Raw genomic sequence first — 18153 nt, forward strand, 5'->3', positions numbered from 1 at the left:
GGACGCGGCGAAGGGCGGCGGCAAAGGCGCCGGTGCTGAGGGAGGGCGGTGGAGACCCCGGTCGAGCTCGGGGCGGGCCTGTGCGCCGTCCCACGCGGCCCCGGCCGGGGCTGTCACCATGTCTCGGCCGGGGACTATCGCGACCTTTGGAGTTGTCTCTTCCCACCCGGCTGACGGGGTTCTGCGCTCCCAGGGAACCATCTCAGAGCCGGAACGTGGAAATTCAGGCCCCGGTTGATTGCCCTGGGGGAAGCGGGTGGGAGAGGCCGGCCGCAAACCGCGGCAGCACTTCCCATCGCCGCTTCACCCTGAGCTGTCACCTGCCCTTCCCCAAAACGCCCCCAGACCCTTTTCCCCCCCTTGACACCTGCGAAGGACCACGAAGCACCATGTAAGCCAGCGTGCCCGTAAACACGAGGTGCCGGTGGGGCTTTGAGCAGCCTGGTCTGGTGGGAGGTGTCCCTGCCCAGGGCCGGGGGCTGGAACTCGGTGACCTTTAAGGTCCCTTCCAGCCCAAACCCTTCTGTGATTCCCTGGTCACGGAGCTGTCTGATCCCGGCTGACTGACGGGAGCGCAGGCCCGGCCATAGTGTTTTAGTGTGAGACCCTGCGGGTAGGGGCTGCAAGGAGCAAAGCAGCCATATCGGGGTGTCACCGCTGTCGCAGTGAGGGCTGATCAAGAAGGTGTGACATTGTCCACACTGACAGAACCTGTTCAGCGCTGTGTCCTGTGGAGCGGCAAAGGCTGTGGCTTGAAAAAGCTTTATTGCTGCTTCTGCGGTGGACTGCTGCCTTCTGTCATATCGAGAAGGTTAAGGGATGTAGTTTCAAGGGCCACTTTCTGGGAAAGTGTCTGTCCTAGATGCAGAATAGACCAACTGCTTAAGTTGATGAGACTCTACTGACTTAATTGAGTTTAGGATTAGATCTTGGGTTCATTTAGAAGCGCACCTTCTGCCTATCCTGCATTTGCTCTCCTTGGGGGCTGTAAAATGATTTGATCTTCCCAGAGACGAAGATCAAAGTGGTGGATCCCTGAGGGAGCCCTGCTGTCCCTGACGTGTGTTATTCCATCGTGTCTGGTGGGGCTGTGCGTTCAGCCCAGGCCTTGAAAAGACTTTAAATGTTTCCCTGATAGAAAATATTACCGTAGCTATTGGGCTGCTGTTTTGGCAGCCGCTGTAAGGTCAGGCCCTGCTAAGTAAGCACTTAATTACACACTTAACTTCATTCATTGATGATAAGTCAGCTATGTGTGTGGGTATAAGTATAGGCAGGTTTCTTATCGTAAGTTTTTTTTAATGTAAGCACTTCTAATTATCACACCCAAGACTGATATGTAATGTTTTGGAACAAATCTGGTGGAAAGCTCAAAGCTGAGCCTGTTTACCTAGCTGGTTTTTATTTTTATTTCTGCCCCCAAGGTGTAGTTCTGAGGCAATCCCAAGAGCCCAAAGAGCTGTGGGGATATGTGCAAGTTCGAAGTAAGGCGCACATGTTCTGGTGGCTCTACTATGCAAATAACCCAACCAAAGACTTCACAGAATTACCTCTCATCTTGTGGCTTCAGGTAAGGTTTGGTGAAAGAGACTTAAATGATAATTTTTTCCATCCATGCCTCTATCGGTCTGATAGGTATTTTACAGCTCTGCAGAAATAGGATTCAAAATTGTCTGATTCTAAATGATTCACCTTGTGAGTCAGGTATTCAGGTTAGGAAGAAATAATGAAAATATCTTTCTGCAGTTGTGGGGTGCCCTCAGTGGCTCACCTTCCGTCAAGTTAAATTGCAGAAACAGAGGTTATTCTTATCTTTTATACAAGAGTAGTGCTTTTTGTGCCAGACGCTACAAGTACATTGTAGCGTCACAGCTCTTTTCCTGAACAGCTTACAGTCTAAACAATGTTCAGAGAGAGAGTAGATAAAATGATCTGAGGTTTAGAAAGACTTCTAAATGGAAACAAGTAGAGAGCTTCTGATTATTTAGAGATTGGTCCCATTCAATCACAGTTTGATAAAAGGCAGTGGTGTGTGCTCCACATTCACCTCCAGCAGTACATTTCCGAAGTTAATGCTGAATATAATCACTTGATGACTTGGTCTTTTTCCTTCTGGGTTATTTCTTCAGCATGAAATGCACACGCTGTATATGCTGATAAAACTAATGGCTTGCAAACCTCTGTAGACAACTAACTTCTGCATTCGCATTAAGGGAATAAAGGGAAGAGTTTTCAGACTGCACTCACATAGCATGCAACTCATTAGATACTTTCACAAGTGGGTAATTGCTTCTCTGTTTAAATTCTTGCTTTCAGAAATGGCATGTGCACACATAATGAAAGACAATGAGGAAGAACGCCTTCTTTGCAAATTAACATGTAGTGCAAAAGCCATTTTTTTGAATTTACAATCTGTCATTCTACATACTGGCTTGCTTTTGTTTTTCTCCTATCTGTCATATCTATACCATGCTGTCTTCTAACCTATTTGTCATTTGGTATTTCCCCACAGGGAGGTCCGGGATCTTCAGGCTGTGGATTTGGGAACTTTGAAGAGATTGGCCCATTAGACAAAGAAATGAAACCAAGAAATACAACCTGGGTATAGTAGAGAGTTCAGCTTCTAATTACTGACCACAAAATGTTTGTTGCTTGTGTAAGCAGATGATTCCTATCATCACAGAACAGTTTTCATTTAATATTCAATAGAATTATGATATTTCATCTTAAAATAGTATGGTTAATGAAATGGCTTATAAGAATACCCTTGTTACGAACTGAAGAATAGACCTATTAATGTGATTTGATGGAATATGTCTGGGCTTCCATGGATTTGTGAATTGCACATGTCTGGGAAACTGAGAGCAGGGAAATTCTAGAAAGATGTTATTTCAGATCATAGCTCCATTGCGTACAGTCATAGAGGTTTTTCTGGATGGCTGGCAACGTATAACCAGTGGCTCGTAATGACAAGTCCAGTATGGCCTTCAAGGGAAAATAAATTACAGCTGCCTATGAAGGTGGAAGTTTATTCAATGAAATGTATTTGTGCTCTGAGCTACCAACAGTCTAACTCCTCTGGAGTTCTCTACATCGTATGGGTGATCTGCCCTTGGATCACTGGGATTTTTTTGGGTGCTGTTCTTGTTGCAGATTGGGCAAATTGAAAGACCTTATGTTGTACCTCTTTATTTGTGAGCCTTACTGCTTTGAGCCATGCCAGCTATCTGTGTGCTGATCTATTGATTTTATTTGTACATTTGTAACTGTACAACTATGGCATTTGTTATAGCAATTTCACAAAAGCCCAGCAACCCAAAAGAAGATCCATCTTATTTTACATACTGACAGACAAGTATCACCTGTATCATTCCCTGTTTTGGACTTGCACCTTATTTTTCTGCAGTCTCTTTTAGGGACAGAGATTCAGTGGCTCAGTTAAACCTCAGGCGCTGGTGCTGAACTGAGGTTTCATACAAATCTTCTTTCTGCTTGTACAGTTGCAGGCAGCCAGTGTCTTGTTTGTGGATAATCCTGTGGGCACTGGATTCAGTTACGTGGATGACTGTAGCTTGTTTGCCAAAAACCTTACCACAGTAGTTTCTGATATGATGGTATTTCTTGGAGAATTCTTCACATGTAGAACAGAATTCCAGGTAAGCAAATTGAATTCTTGGTTAGAACCATGTTTTTCTTGGCTTTAAAACAGATCTCAAAAGGAATTAGTGAACAACCTTCCAGATGGGCAGTGTTTTCTACTAGGTAGCATGCATTTGGTGGGAGTCAGTGCAGGTATAACCAACGCCTCTTATTTCCCACAATTCAGAAGTGGTACCTTGAATTTGGTGTTAGTTAGATAAGCAGCGGGGTGGATTATTGTCTCTCATGCAGTCTGAGAAGCATTTAGGATCACATCCGTTTCTAGTTCCAAAATACTGAAATGCCCGCTTCAAAATTTGCCCGGGTAATTACACCAGGAAGTTATGGAAATCTTATCTGCAGCTTAGAATCAGAAAAAAATCCAGAGTTTGATAGTGAGAGATGAAGAGCCAATGCCTGGGTTCTGTGGGATGTGGGTGGCAGTTGGGGGTATCTTCTGCCCCCTGTCCAACGGGTTCATCATGTGGCTTCTCTCTCTTCAGACCATCCCATTCTACATATTTTCTGAGTCTTATGGAGGTAAAATGGCTGCTGGCATTGCTTTAGAGCTGCATAAGGTAAGTAGTTGGAGGATGTAGTTCACTTACCACTTTAAAATGTGGTGTTCTACAAGTACTTGTATTTCCTGGGATATGCTGTCCCTGTTGCCTAATTCAGACTGCTAATTATGTTTTTTTACTTAAAGAAAACTGGTTGTAGAGTCACGACTGTCTACCTAAAAGTTGATTTTTTTTGTGTGTGTGTTTGTGTGGTTTGATTGTTTTTGGTTTTTTTGTCTTATTCACCAAGGCTGTTCAAGAAGGGACCATAAAGTGCAATTTTATGGGGACTGCTCTTGGAGACTCATGGATTTCTCCTTTGGGTATGTTTAAAATCCTCAAACTGTGGGTGGTTTGTTGTTGTTTTGTTTTGTTGGGTTTTTTTATCATTCCATGGGTACCTAGAGTCAAAAATGTCAGCCCTGCCGTAAGTGAATTAAATCTCTATTGAGTCTGGTAAATCAAAAAGAAATACTTCAACATTGCAAGCTGTGATTGAAGAATCTACCTTTAGAACGTATCTAGATTATGGAAAGTCAGAGAGCAAAGTCAGTGAGGAGCATACTTTCATTTGAAGTGGGGTGGTGGTGAAATGTCCCTACGCACCTCTACAGCCTCTGAGGTGTTTGGTCAGAGTACTGCACTTAAAATGTGGCCACCAAATGATTCACAAGGTTGCAACTGAGGTTTTATCTTTCTTTTCACTAGAAGACCTTGTGCTGAGGAGCTGATGTGCTCTAAGACCTGGAAGAGATAGGGTGTGTGTCTGGTGGAGGACAAAAAACAAATTAAAGGACCCTTGGTCCTTCAATGAGATTTGCAAGGGCAGGCTCCATAGATTCTCTGCAGCATGGGACAGTATCAAGCAAACTCCTGTCTGTCTTAGGATCAGCTGATCCTTGAGACCTTATAAACAAACTTATAAAACAGTTTTGGTTTGTAACTAGATTCTTCCCCCTGTAACTCTTGCAAACAGATCAGTTTAGTCAATGCCAATTCACTCGTGAGATCTCCCCCCATGTTCTAGCAATGTGCTGCAGTGTTGGGGTGAGAACATTTTGCTAAGAACACGTCTGTTTAAATAAATTTCACTGATTAACATTTAGGGGGTTAATGATGTTGCAGTGCTTTTACTGGGTCTCAGAATTTGTAAAGAATCTGCTCTGTGGTACATAACCTTTGGGCTAAATTGAGCTGACAGTACCATTTTACTGATTAATTCATCTCCATATATTTTTTGTCACAATCATTCTTGCTACAATAAAAGAAAAGTAAAGGAAATTGTATGTCAAAAACTTAGATGTTTGAAATTTGTTCTGTTTCTTTAGACTCTGTGCTGTCTTGGGGGCCCTACCTTTACAGCACTGTAAGTACCTTCTTAAATTCTTGGTCCTCACCTGATTACATGTACTACCATACAGTAGAAATAGATGTTGATTTTTAAGGTTAGCTCTTAGCTGGAATAAAATCTCAAATGCATGGAGACTGTTAACAAAAAATGAATGTGAATTTATAATTAAAGTTGTCCTCCTTTGTGTTTGTCTTCCAGTCTCTCCTGGATGATAATGGTCTAGCAGAGGTGACTGCTGTTGCCAAAGAAATAATGGATGCAATAAATAAAAATCAATATGGGCTAGCTACTGAGCTCTGGGACAAGGCTGAAGTTGTCATTGAAGAGGTGAGATCTTCTTTCACCAGCATTAATAACTAACCGGTGCCTGGGGAGGCACACAATTTCAGGTTATTCCTTCTATGAGTACTGGGTTGGCATGAATCTTCCAACCCCCTGCCCAGTCATTTTTGCCAGTATATGTTTTATCCCAGTGCTGGTGTAAAAGAGCTGTTGGTTTGCTGCACACCACTGTGTGATTCTAAGAGGTACTGGGTAGGGCAACCCACATGCGCTTGCAGTATTGCATCAAGGTTTCAACCTGGCACATCACTTAAATAGATGCTTAATTTTTAGCATGCAACTAATCCCACCGATTTCTATAGAACCCAGTTTCAACTTAAATGAGCCACGTCTCCTTGAAAGCTTTGTTTTGAATATTGAAAACCATATCCAGCAAGACACAAATTTCAAGTTAAGCATAGATCTCTATTTAAAGAACTGCAACAAGTGCACAGGATGGAAAGGAACCTCAAGTTATGTCCTGTTACTGTGGGTTACTGCATCACGTTATTTAGGAAGTTCCAGATAGGTAAAGTTTTACTCTTGTTTTTCCTGTTGAAGGGTTACTCCAAAATCTCACTCTTCCTTGCGTTTTGTTTTAGTACAAGTAAGGCTCTGGCTTTCTCAAACTGAAAAACTAATCTTGAGCTGCTTCCTTTTCTTGCTTTGTTTTGTTTTGTTTCATAACTGACAGTGCCGTGCACATAGTTGGTTTCACTTCTTAGTGTTTGGAAGGAACTTGTGGTTCCCATTTTGACTTTCTCTTGAAGTCTCCTTGTGTTCTCCTCCTAGTTGCAATATTGCTGTCAGGGTGCAGGCACTTCAGTTCTTCTAGGGTTGCTGTTGCGAGCTGATTTCTGACCTATGCATCAGAACTTTAAAGATGCAAAAATTGAATAAAGCAGGTCTTCAGGAATCTCGAGTAACTTCTCTAATGGCACCACTGATTACACATCCTTTGGATGCAGGCAGTCCGCTGTCTGCGTCACAGCTGCCATTCCACAATTCTTGGACTTGTCCAGATGTCAGCAATTCCAAAAAAGGGGTGGCTGATACCTATTGCCACATTCTTGAGGAAGCATTTGAGATTTTGAAGGCTTGTGGGTTGGGAGGTTGTTGAGCAAGAGGCAGCGTCAGGCTAGACTAGATCTAGCAGAAGAGACCATCTGAAAGCATCATCTGGCGTTGCAACTCTCTACAATGAGTAATGAGAATCTGCAGTCATTTGCAGGGTGTCAGGCTTCCTGTAGCTTCACATCCGTTTCAGAGAAGTAAATAATATCTCTGGCACAACCCATGTGTGAACAATACAGACTTGAGAAAACTCTTCCCCACTTCTCAAAGCAAATGCAGAACAAAAGTTTTTCCATAAGTATCTTCCTGACATGTAGGTAAAGTGGCAGGTCACAAGGTCCTTTATTTAATACTTACTTATCTCTTTTTTCAGAAGAGAGTCTGTTCCTCATACCTGAGAAACGTTTTTGTTGCAGTGTTACTGAAATGATCTTGTGTTTTCAGAACACAGACAACGTGAACTTTTATAACATCATGACTAAGGATGTTCCAGAGATGAAATCAAATGAACAAGAAAATGTCCGTCTCAGTAAGTTGTATTGAATTACTTGAGCTTCCAAGGCTCTGTGTCTGCATTCACGTACCTTCAACTCTGATAGTGGGAACAGCCTCAATTTAGCACATCCTTAAAATGGGGCCTTCAAATCCAAAGGATATTGGTATTCTCCAGAGTGGAACTTGTTTGCTCTTGCATAAATAGGGATAAATAGGAATGTGGAACAACCCTTCTATAGATTACACCTCCACCTATACATCCTGCACAAATTATTCCAAGGAAGTAGTCGGTATAATTATGACACAGTTTTATGGCCTTTAAGTTACTTCCTCTTAATGTCTTTCATTTCTGTCTTCAAGCTGGGACACAAAAATGTCTCATCAATATAAATAGTCTCTTTTGCTCTATGATGTTTATGCATCAGTGTGAAAAACACATATATAGAGTTTCTGTCAAGCTCTTTATCTCCTTCTATTGGCTTCTTTCTATTCTCTTTCTATTGGAAGGTGAGTGGCACAGTTAACTCCCAAAAGTAGTGTTGCAGCTCAAAAATAACTGGTCTGTTGAGGAGAGAAAATCATGTCTGTACCAAGTGGCTAAAGCAGAACCTGGTCCCCTGAAAAAGGGCTGTGTTAAACAAAAGTAGAAATGGATAGTTTAAATTTAAATAAGGGTTTACCTCACTGGTTTCTAGTAAAAGTGAGCAAATCTCTCTCTGTGGTGTTGCATTTTCATTAGAAAAGAGTTTGTTGGCCACAATGGTAGTGCTGAAAATTGTTATCTATGCAGGATGACTGCCTTAAATGTGCCACTAATCAAAGTGTGTTCTCTCTTTTTCAGTAGGACTTTACCAGCGCCATGTCAAAAATATGCATAAGGAGAGCTTAAATGAATTGATGAATGGACCCATCAGAAAGAAGCTAAAAATTATTCCTGACTGTGTGAAGTGGGGAGGTACTTTACTGTCTGCTAGTGTGGATCTAATAAGTACATTATTGCCTTTTACAGTATTTCAGTCTGTGGGAAGATACTTTACTGTAGTAAGCAGTCACATTAAACTGTCCTTATCCTTGGGCCTAAGAAGAGGACTTATTCTCAGAAATGAACACGTAATGGGGTAGGCCTGTGGGAGCAGATGTGGTTCTGGTTCTGATTCTGCTGCTTGTATCGGTCCTTAGTCAAGCAGCTAAAAATACAGGGGGAGGAAGAACACCCTCCATGTCTCAGCAGCTGGTTTCTATCTTTTGTGCAATTTCGCTGAAATTCCCATCAGTTTTTCTTTGCCAGAAATCTGGTATCATGTCATACTGTATGGTGTGGAGGGGAGGGTGTAAAACAGAAAGGAAGCCTTAAAGGACTGATGCCAGCAACCTGTATGTGTGTAATAGGAGCCAGAAGCTACAATACTGCGTGTGAGCTCCAGTGGAGGCATGGTTGCCTTCTGGTTCTCTTTCATTCCTCAGACTGATAAATCATGGGCTGCTGCTTAGGGCTAGAACTGGTTTTTATGTAGCCATGTAATGCATTTACAGACCCTTAGCCAGTTGCTTCAGTCTCAGCTTGGGGATGACATTCTTCATCAGTTAAAATTTGTCTTCTTTCTGGTTCCAACCAGGTCAGTCCAGAGATGTCTTTGAGAACATGGCTGAGGACTTCATGAAGCCTGTCATTGATATTGTTGATCAGCTGTTGGCAGCCAATGTCAATGTTACAGTCTATAATGGGCAGCTGGATCTCATTGTTGACACCATGGGTAAGGGACTTCTTGACTGGAGTTGGGAACAGAACACGTGACAAGTAGAATGTGAAGTTGCCCGTAATAACCTGGATCTCTTCAGTCTTCTGTGCAAATCTCCTATCTAACTGGCAACGATTAAATATTACAGTCATAAATGAGCAGCTCTTAGTATGCTTTGTTTACATCCCTCTGAGAGAGGCAATTATTTTACCTCCATTAAATTGTTGGGAAATAGATCTGCAACATCAATAATTGCTTGTTTCAGTGAAGCCCGTAAGTAAGTAGGTAGATAATAATTCACTTAATTCTTCTGTATAGACACATATGTATGTATGTATGGTCATTCATAAATGAAGAATGAGGACAGATGAATAAATATATGGAGATTATCCTCTCTTCTCCTGCTGTGTCTTGAAGATCCTGTTCTTTGGGGCAAAGGTCATATCTTGCTACAGATTTGTGCACAATACAGGGCAGCCTTCACTGAGTGCTCTGCAGCCCAGAGCATGGTGCCAGGTGAGATGGAACGAGGGTAATTAATCAGGGAGGGTGCAGTTGAAGAGTGATCACACCTGCTGCTCAGTAACATGTGTATGCACCTGCATGTCTTGGCCACTCAAGGGCTTTGTTTGTCCCTTGCTGCTTGCAAGATGCAGGCTTGATCAAGTGGCAGTTTGGGAGCCAGGCCAAGTGTTGCTGAGAGACTTTCCTGCTTTCTTCCATTCACCTTTTCTTATTGATTTAAATAATCTGTGGTCACAGACTGCATAAATGTCTTCCTATGTTATGAAAAGTTTTATCCTTTGTCTGTCTCTGCCCACTTAGATATTCAGATGCCCTTCAATGAACAACATAGCAATCAATAAATCAGGAAACAGTATTTCGGTTGTCAAAACACATTAGCAGTTAGCGGTGCTCCAGTTATCACATTTTGAGCTAAAATTGAGCTGCAGTTAATGTAAATTCTTCTAGTAGTTCAGAAGTAGGCTAAAGCTTTGTCTCCGTTGGTGTCCTGGAATTTGTCCTTTTGCTGTCTTAACTTCCACCTTCTCTAGCAGGCATGTGAAAACAGAAAATCTTTCCAGGTTTTTCTTGATGAGTGACTGCAACAAACACTGAAGCAGTGTCTCTTCTGATTTCCAAGAGGGGGACTTGGTGTGGCTGATCCATCTCCATGGCAGAACATTCATGGTGTTTGAGGAGTAAAGCAAAATATGTCAGAATTTCTAGGCCTGCAGAGCCTCTAGAGGCACATGTTCAACTTGTGCAATCATAAGTCCATTTCATGTACCTCTGCACTGTTTGCTTTTTCCCTTCTCCCTCCATATTTTTTTTTTTCCAGCTTATCCTCAATGCAGCCTTGGTCATTCTCCTAGGCATAGCAAAATTGGTTTTAGAATCTGAGCATACAGAGACTTTCCGTTAACTCTGCTCTATTGGTGTCTAGTACAGTGGGCATGCAGCTGAACTGGGACTTCCAAGTTGCTATGTCAGTATTATTAATCAAGCATATCTCTTTGTCTTTAACAGGCCAGGAGGCATGGATCCGGAAACTGAAATGGCCTAATTTGAACCAGTTCAACCAGCAAAGGTGGAAGGCACTCTATGTGTCTCCAGAATCCACTGAGACAGCTGCTTTCCACAAGGCCTATGAGAACTTTGCTTTCTTCTGGATTCTTAAGGCTGGGCACATGGTAAATAACATACATCTTGGGGTGGGATGCACCATTGTCAGCGAGAAAGCTGAAGATTCATATATGCTTGCTGCCAGCTTCCTTATAGCAGCTGCTTACCATGTGCTCTCATCTCTGTGCTAGGTACCGTCTGATCAAGGAGAGATGGCACTGAAAATGGTCAGGATGGTGACCCAACAGCAGCACTAGGGAAGGGGAGGCCAGCTAGTACGGCTTCCTGTCGAATGTCAGTGCTCTTGCAGAATGTGAGTCCAGAATAATAAGCTGCAGGAAGAACAATGGCCATTTGGACACATAGCCTCTCTAACCTTGCTGATAATGTGCGCAAGCACTTATGGAAAGGCTTTTTTTTCCTTTAATGAGTTGTTGCTTTTGAATTTGTAAGCTGTGATTTGCTGCCTTGACAGTGTTTATAATGACTCTTCCAGAGGGAGGTCCATTGTCATAAACCACTAGCTCTAAGCCTTTACCTTTGACTTGGATTTTGTGCTCTTGTAAAAAGCTGCCCTTCCCTGAATGCTCTCTTTTCTGTTCACACATCAAGACTAAAACTGATTTGAGTCCTGATAGATTTGCTGTTTGTTCCTCTCAGAGAGCTAACCTGTTTCATGAGGCCATGGAATGTTCCTTCCTTTGTTCTCAGGCTTCTGCTTGAGTCACTTGGCTGGATTACAAGCTGAAGACATGGAGATGCCAGGATAGAAGACCTGCCCTAGAGGAGTTACAGTCCACCTCATCTTGCTCAGGTGTCTGAGTTAGGCTCCAAGATTCTTCAGGCTTCCTGTGCTATGGAGAGAGAAAAACGCCCCCCAGAGGATGATTTCACCTTTTTCATCTGACCATTTGTTTCTTGTTTTCATTCTCTTTAATGACCGTTACTCAAACTTTGCCTTTAGCCGTAACACCTAAAGCACATCGAGCAGGAATTCCTGCTTTCTTGTATGCTGAAGCAGGAGCTCTGTTAATACCCTCTTCTTGTACAGAAGAGTCCTAATGGACAGAAGCCTCTTACAACCTTCTGAGCTTAGCCTGGAGAGTGGAGAGTATTATTTGAGCAATAATAGCATAATTATGAAAGATAACAGCAGTGTTTAAGAGAAGGATATACAAGCTAAACCCAATATCTTGATCTATATTTTTCTAGAGCTTTTTTTAAGTCTTTCAGAGACCTATTATTTTGAAACAACTTTTTTTTATATAGCACACACTCAAGAGATTTGGTCAGACATCATTTGACTTCTGCTTTGGAGCACAAAGTGACTGTTGTTTATTGGTGTCTGAGAGGAGGCACAACAGCTTGTTCCAGCTGCCAGAACCCTAAATAAATAGCAGCCCCTCAATTACTCCCGCAACAGAAACTGTCATGAAATATCTGATCCTGTTGGTTTAGCAAGGACTGAGGCATAATGCTGTGTAAACACATATGCAATCACCCAGCAGCTGGACTATTGGCACCTAATAATTGCTTTCCTTCTTCATATTCTCTGCTTGAACTGTGTTTTTGAGAACTTTAGCAATGCAAATCCAGATTTTTTTAAACACATTTTTCAATAAATGCAATATGTCTAATCTATTCCTCTCTCTTGGGCACCACATTGATTTTGCTGCTTGAAAATCACATCTTTTCTGGTTTGACTTTTTGGTGTAAAGCCCCTGCCAATGGCAGCAGATGCAGTCACACTTGAGAGGGAAGGGTGCAGGACTGTGCTGTCCCCCATGACTGCATCGCATGATGAGGAGCACATGCACTGGGGACTGCATCCCCTCCCATCCTTTGCGCAAAATGTACTTCTTCAGAGCATGATGGGCAACCCAGAATGGCTAGGCAGGAGGAAACCAGCAATTGTTTCCGTTCTCTTTCTGGTTGAACACTAGACAAAGAAGAATAAGAGGAGGGTCCTAGAGGTGTGTAAATCTGCATTCTTGGAATATTTTAATATAACTTGCCAAACAAGTATGTCTGAGCTTGGGCAGTTTGCGTTGGCTTGTAGTCCTGCATCTTGTTATATACAATGCTTTGCATTGTGCATAAACAACTCGTACTGTAGGGCTCGATAGAGGGAAAGAACTGATAAGATGGTATTTCCAGAAAGCAGCATTTACTGCTGTTCTTACGCTTCCTTATCAAATGGGCCATTCATTCAAATTGCCTAGAGCGTGTGCTCAGTGATAGGCCCAAGACATCTGTTTCTTGTCCTGCTTTGTTTTAGCTTCTGCAGGTTTTTTTGTTGGCAAAGAGATGGCTTACAAGGAAAAAGATGGTTTCAAGACAGTTGGTGGTAATCATTTGTTGGTTTTAGTGGCTATGCCAAATCTAAGCATGTTAAAATAAAACACCCTTGCCTATGGAGATAGGCTCTTAAACAGTGTCCATTGAAATGCAAACAAAAAAAAAGCAGCAATTCTTTAATATCAGAGAAGATTCCTTTTATTTCACCAAAAACTTTGTAACTGGTGTGTCACAGATTTATATCATCACAAAGGTAGGTCACCTGTCCAGCAGATGCTGTAAGAAATTGGTTGCTTTGAAAGGAGTTCAAGTCCTGCTGTGTATCTGATTAGCAATGACATACTTTGTCCTTTTTGATTTCATGCAGTATGCTATTTCCAGATAAGGGTTGTCGCTTGCCAAATCCATTAGGATGAATCATTCTAAATATTAATGGGATTTTTTTACAGATGCTGGACCAGTCAAAAGAAAACAGCGCAACATTTCATCTTCTGCAGCTGCAGGCTTTGATCGCGTAGGTAGCCTGAGAGCCACAGACTTATTTTGCTCACCATCAGTTCAGAATAATTTTCACAGAAACAAATCCAACTGTTAAAAAATCAGTAATTCGGCACTGCCTTTTCAGTATGAACCATTTTGGCTTTCTATAACTCTCTACCATTTCTATGCCAGAGAAAGAAGTCTAAAAGTTATCCACTATGTAATAAACAGGTGTCTTTGTCTTTTTCCTTTCTATTTTGCTGGATCTGGTAGGATATAATGGGGAAAGGTCACTGGATGCATCCACTGTGCCTTGAACTAGTGTGTACAAGCACTTCATGGTCACTGGTACGCAGTGGATATGGAATAGATAGACCTTTGGTCCATTACTTAGAGCTGTTCCTATGCTGGACACGTTGAGATTGTTGTGGACAGATGAACACAGGAGGCAAGAGATCTGCCCCATTTGCCACCATAGGGGTATCTGTGCAGGCACAACACTTGCAACTAATCTGGTGTGGAATATTTTGGCTGTAGGAAAAGTGAATCACATAAGCTATTTCTAAAGGGAATTTAGCACATAAAGCTCATCAATTTTATGTCTTTAAAATTTGAGGCTTAATGGTGGGCACGTAGCTATTTGTTGAGTTACCTTTTTTCAGAAGATGAACAATTTGAAATGTTGCAACATCTGCTTATCTCTGGATTCAAAGCTGCAACAAAAGAAAAACATCTGTGTGCTGAGGCGAGATGGAAATCTCAGAGCACTTCTTCATTGTCATGTTATGTCTATTATCCTGTAAGCATTCTGCTGTATGGCAGCACAATTTGTGTGTGTCACTTGTGAACTCCAGGGTACGTTCATATTTTTCCAGAAGGGATTCAGGAAGGGAGTAGTAATTTATCTGACCCGCAGACAGTGATGAAGGAATAGTAAGAATTTGAGTAGAGCACATTTCACCCTTGCAGCGTTTCTCTGAAAACTGGTTTTGGTATTTGCTATATAATAGATATGGTAGTTAAGGAGTAGCTTTAGCTTTTGTGGAGAAGCAAATATACCATTCTAGTCACTGTCTGGGGGGGATGTTTTCTTCTAACTGTGACTGGTGATTGAAATAGTAGGGAGCTATTCATATGGGACTTGAACAAAGGTGGCCAGAGTGACTGTATGGCAGGGAGGCAAAAATCATACTTTTGCTGAAGCTGATTCAAATCCAGGAGCTCATTTCTGTTTTCCCCTAATTTTTATCCTCAGTCTCAGTATGAAAACTTATAGGTGAATACTGTGATGAATACTGTATCAGTTTTAAAATGCTGTGAATCATCTAAGCATAGGAGACAGCTGGAATAGTTCCATCTGCAAGCTGTAGTTAGTAGATTTGATCATGCCTACCACAATAATTTTTGAAGGCAATTATAAAGGCTGCTAGAACCAGCCTGGTTAAGCTGCTTTTCTAATTGCTTCTCTGTTCCTAAAATGTCCTTTTTTTTCAGGACTGTCTCTACAAGCAAGTTGGTTGTGGTCTGTCTTTGAGACAGTCAGACTGTGCTCATCACCATTAGCCCCACAGCCAATTTGGTCCATTGATGGTCACAGCAGTAATGATGCCACACCTACATTCTCTTGCATAAATAATTTTGTTCTGTCCTTTATCTCCCATTAGTCAGCCGACTTGGACTCAGCTCACACAATCTGTTTGGAGACACAAGTAATCATTGTTTGGCTTTAGCATCAGTATGGTATATCATGTTCTAATTTTATTATTCTGTCCCAGATCTCGTTGAAAATATAAGAATATCTGGGAATTACATTCTTGTAGTCAGCTGTAATAAAACTGCAGATGGAACGCGCGTATTCAGATGTCGTGTAGTCCATCTTGCATAGGACAAAATAAGCAAAATTTTAGAAACTTTATTTCAAGCAGTAAGGGGTAACTTACTGAACAGTTCATATACTGTGTTATGGGTGAGTTAGCTTAAAAAAAATACACTGGCTGATGAATCCTCAATCTTACACAGCTGCTAGATGATTTGCTAGAATTATTTATTATTTTTTAATGAATTGTGGGAGGGAAAGGGGAAAAAAAAAAAAGGTTTTCCCTTCAAGAATGTGGGGCTTGGGTCTGCTAATATTCGCTTGTTAGAGCCAGAGAGGAATGTTTGTCTGTCTCTTGACAGATCTTTTGGGGGTAAAGTTGAAAATAACTTGACTAGGTCTCCTTTTTACACGGTTGTCTCGGAGTCTTAAACATTTCATTGTACCCAGAATCTCCTGTGAAGGAGTGAAGATCTCTTCCTAAAGCGCTAAGGGAGAGAAGTGAGCTAGGGGCCTGGCAGCTGTCTAGCTGCAGCTTTCTAGTACCATTGATGCTTTCAGGAGGTTGCCAGATGCCATTGCACGTTATAATCTGAGGCAAGTGTAAGTCTACCCAACTGCTTAGAGCTCATCAGAAAAAAGCTGACGGGTACTGTCCTTTCCCTAAGAGAAGGCAGTAGGGAGGCTTCTGCAATGTACCAAAAAGAGAGGTTTGGTCCAGGGCATTTGGAGGACTGTGGGATTTCTTGGAACAGGAAGAAAGCTTGCTTTATCCCATACTATTAATTCACCTTTGTTTTACATATGATTTTTCTTATCAACCACAGTGGCCTCACCTTGGTGCCCTACGCAAGGTGGCCAGCAACAGATTCTCTTGGCTGGTGACAAAAGTGCAGTGAAATGGCTGACCGCTTGGTGGAGTAAGGAGACCTTCAAATACCATGGGAACATGCTGGCATAGGCAGCTAGACTCCCTGTGCTCTCCTTGGAAATACCTGGTCAGCACGTGGAAACATGAGTTTGACCCTATGAATTCACAGTGGAACTGGTTTTGCATGAACCCGTACAGGCGATCATTTAATTTTAAAAATAACTTCATGAGAACAGATATTTTGGTCTTTGTGAACACAACCCCAATTACAACAAGGCTTTATAGCTGCAAGTAACAACTAAATCAGCCTGCTTTAACCAGAACATACCATTTGATATTGTGATTTGTACTTAGGCACGCTCTTTTTCAAGTGTTGTATTCCTTGCCTATCCTAAAACTTTTTGATCAAGGCTTCTGAGGGTAGTATGTGTGTTGAGAGAAGAAACACATAAGGCATTGGTGTGTTTGCTGAAGTAACTGTAGTTAGCTGTCTAGCTAGGCTCATCTAGCAGTGATGCACATACTTAATTCATAATCTGGTAAGAGTGCTGTTGAAATCGAGCAAGAGCATTCATACTATGTAAAATTAAATCACTGAAACTTTTACAAGGTGAGGTCCTTTAGCAACTAGAAAATTTCAAAGGAAGATCCTTGCTTTCTGAAATGTTTCCCCAAAATTTGCAAGGTTTTTTTGCTGTTGTTTAACTTTTTGTAATAGAAAAAAGATAAGAGAAAAATAGCAGTAAAACCATCAAGTATCTTGCTTCTGTGCCATACCTAATTAAGCTAGCCTGTGAAAACTCCATTACCTCTTAAGTAATATTTTAAGTTTTCAGGCAGAGCAAGAGTATTAATAAGCTGGTTCTTGCTGCGTGTTACGTGTTCTTTATGATACTTAAAGAGAACAGCCAACTGATGCAGCACATCTGTTATGTTGCTAATCAGAGCTACTGTAGTCAATGGAAAACAGAATTTAATTCAAAATACAGAAGACTATTAGAAGCCAAATATTCAATGAGGGTTACGTTATGTATGCTATAAAGAGAAATTGTGCTAAGAAGCTGTTTTGAGAAGCTGGGTCTCAAGATGTTGCTACTTTATGCTGGAACACAACCAGAATTGTAGAAGAGGTCATCAGCCTTGGGGAATGCAGTCCTTAGATGTTATTCTGACACCAGATTAAAATTTAATATGTAAGTGGAAGTGACATTGATGGAAAAGCATCTGATTGTAAAGAAATCCTGCAAATGACAGCCATGGCCTGTGGTATTCAGTGAAACGTTTCCTCTTGAACAGGCAAATATGGTAGCACCACCACTAGTCATATTTCAGGTTCAGAAAACTAGATTTATTCCACATAGTGCTTGAGACAAATTAAGAAGTTGCCAAACATCTCTGATTAAACACGGATTGTATTAAACAAGTATTTTGATATACCAGTAAGGAAAAATAGCCCACTGGTACTCGCAGACATGTTCTACCTAGAACTGGAAAAGATCAGCAAAGAGTAATGCCAGCTACATCCACTGGCAATAAAAATAGGCCCTGATTCAGCCTTACAAACTGTACCTTGCTAGTGCAGTTGCCCAGCAAGTGTGTGGCACATGGTTAGCTTAGTGTCCTGACTTTACCACACTTGGGGCACACCCAGCTTTCAGATTCTGGACCTTTATTGACAGCATCTCACATCCCAATTCTCCTGTGTTCAGTGCTGTCAAATCATCTCCCAGGTGTCAGATCTTTGCTCAAAATATTCAGCTGTCTGCAATGACAGCTTCTACAGCCTCTTCAGCTCTCCTATCAGCTTGATTCCAGTGCTCTCTGGCACTCAAGCTGCCTGTGGCAGTTCTCAGATTTCAGTACTAACTCCCCAAACTGTAGCA

At 41.7% G+C, this 18153-nt stretch overlaps 2 protein-coding genes across 2 annotated transcripts in view; one reads left to right on the top strand and one right to left on the bottom strand.

The window, feature by feature from the left end:
* The window catches only part of COIL (coilin), a 6230-nt gene extending 5934 nt beyond the window's left edge, over window positions 1-296 (bottom strand). The window contains exon 1 of the mRNA XM_009880239.1: window positions 145-296. Within this exon, the coding sequence (XP_009878541.1) occupies window positions 145-296 (152 nt within the window). The remainder of the gene's footprint in view (window positions 1-144) is intronic.
* A 1157-nt stretch (window positions 297-1453) lies between these two features.
* On the top strand, window positions 1454-11062 carry SCPEP1 (serine carboxypeptidase 1). Its single transcript, XM_009880230.1, has 12 exons — window positions 1454-1570; window positions 2513-2602; window positions 3501-3656; window positions 4143-4217; window positions 4450-4522; window positions 5528-5565; window positions 5749-5877; window positions 7390-7474; window positions 8282-8395; window positions 9057-9194; window positions 10710-10873; window positions 10997-11062. The coding sequence occupies exons 1-12, from the start codon at window positions 1496-1498 to the stop codon at window positions 11060-11062; spliced, it is 1203 nt and encodes a 400-aa protein (XP_009878532.1). The 5' UTR covers window positions 1454-1495.
* The last annotated feature ends 7091 nt before the right edge of the window (window positions 11063-18153 follow it).

The sequence above is a fragment of the Charadrius vociferus genome, unplaced genomic scaffold (genome assembly GCF_000708025.1).
Source record: "Charadrius vociferus isolate BGI_N301 unplaced genomic scaffold, ASM70802v2 scaffold662, whole genome shotgun sequence".
NCBI classification, from domain to species: Eukaryota; Metazoa; Chordata; class Aves; order Charadriiformes; family Charadriidae; genus Charadrius; species Charadrius vociferus.

Bases quoted from the DNA above. Each gene is read 5' to 3' on its own strand.
- SCPEP1 (XM_009880230.1), top strand. From the start codon at position 1,496: ATGTTCTGGTGGCTCTACTATGCAAATAACCCAACCAAAGACTTCACA. The intron at 4,523-5,527 runs GTATGTTTAAAA...CTGTTTCTTTAG, and splicing joins CTCATGGATTTCTCCTTTGG to ACTCTGTGCTGTCTTGGGGG. The intron at 9,195-10,709 runs GTAAGGGACTTC...TGTCTTTAACAG, and splicing joins TCTCATTGTTGACACCATGG to GCCAGGAGGCATGGATCCGG.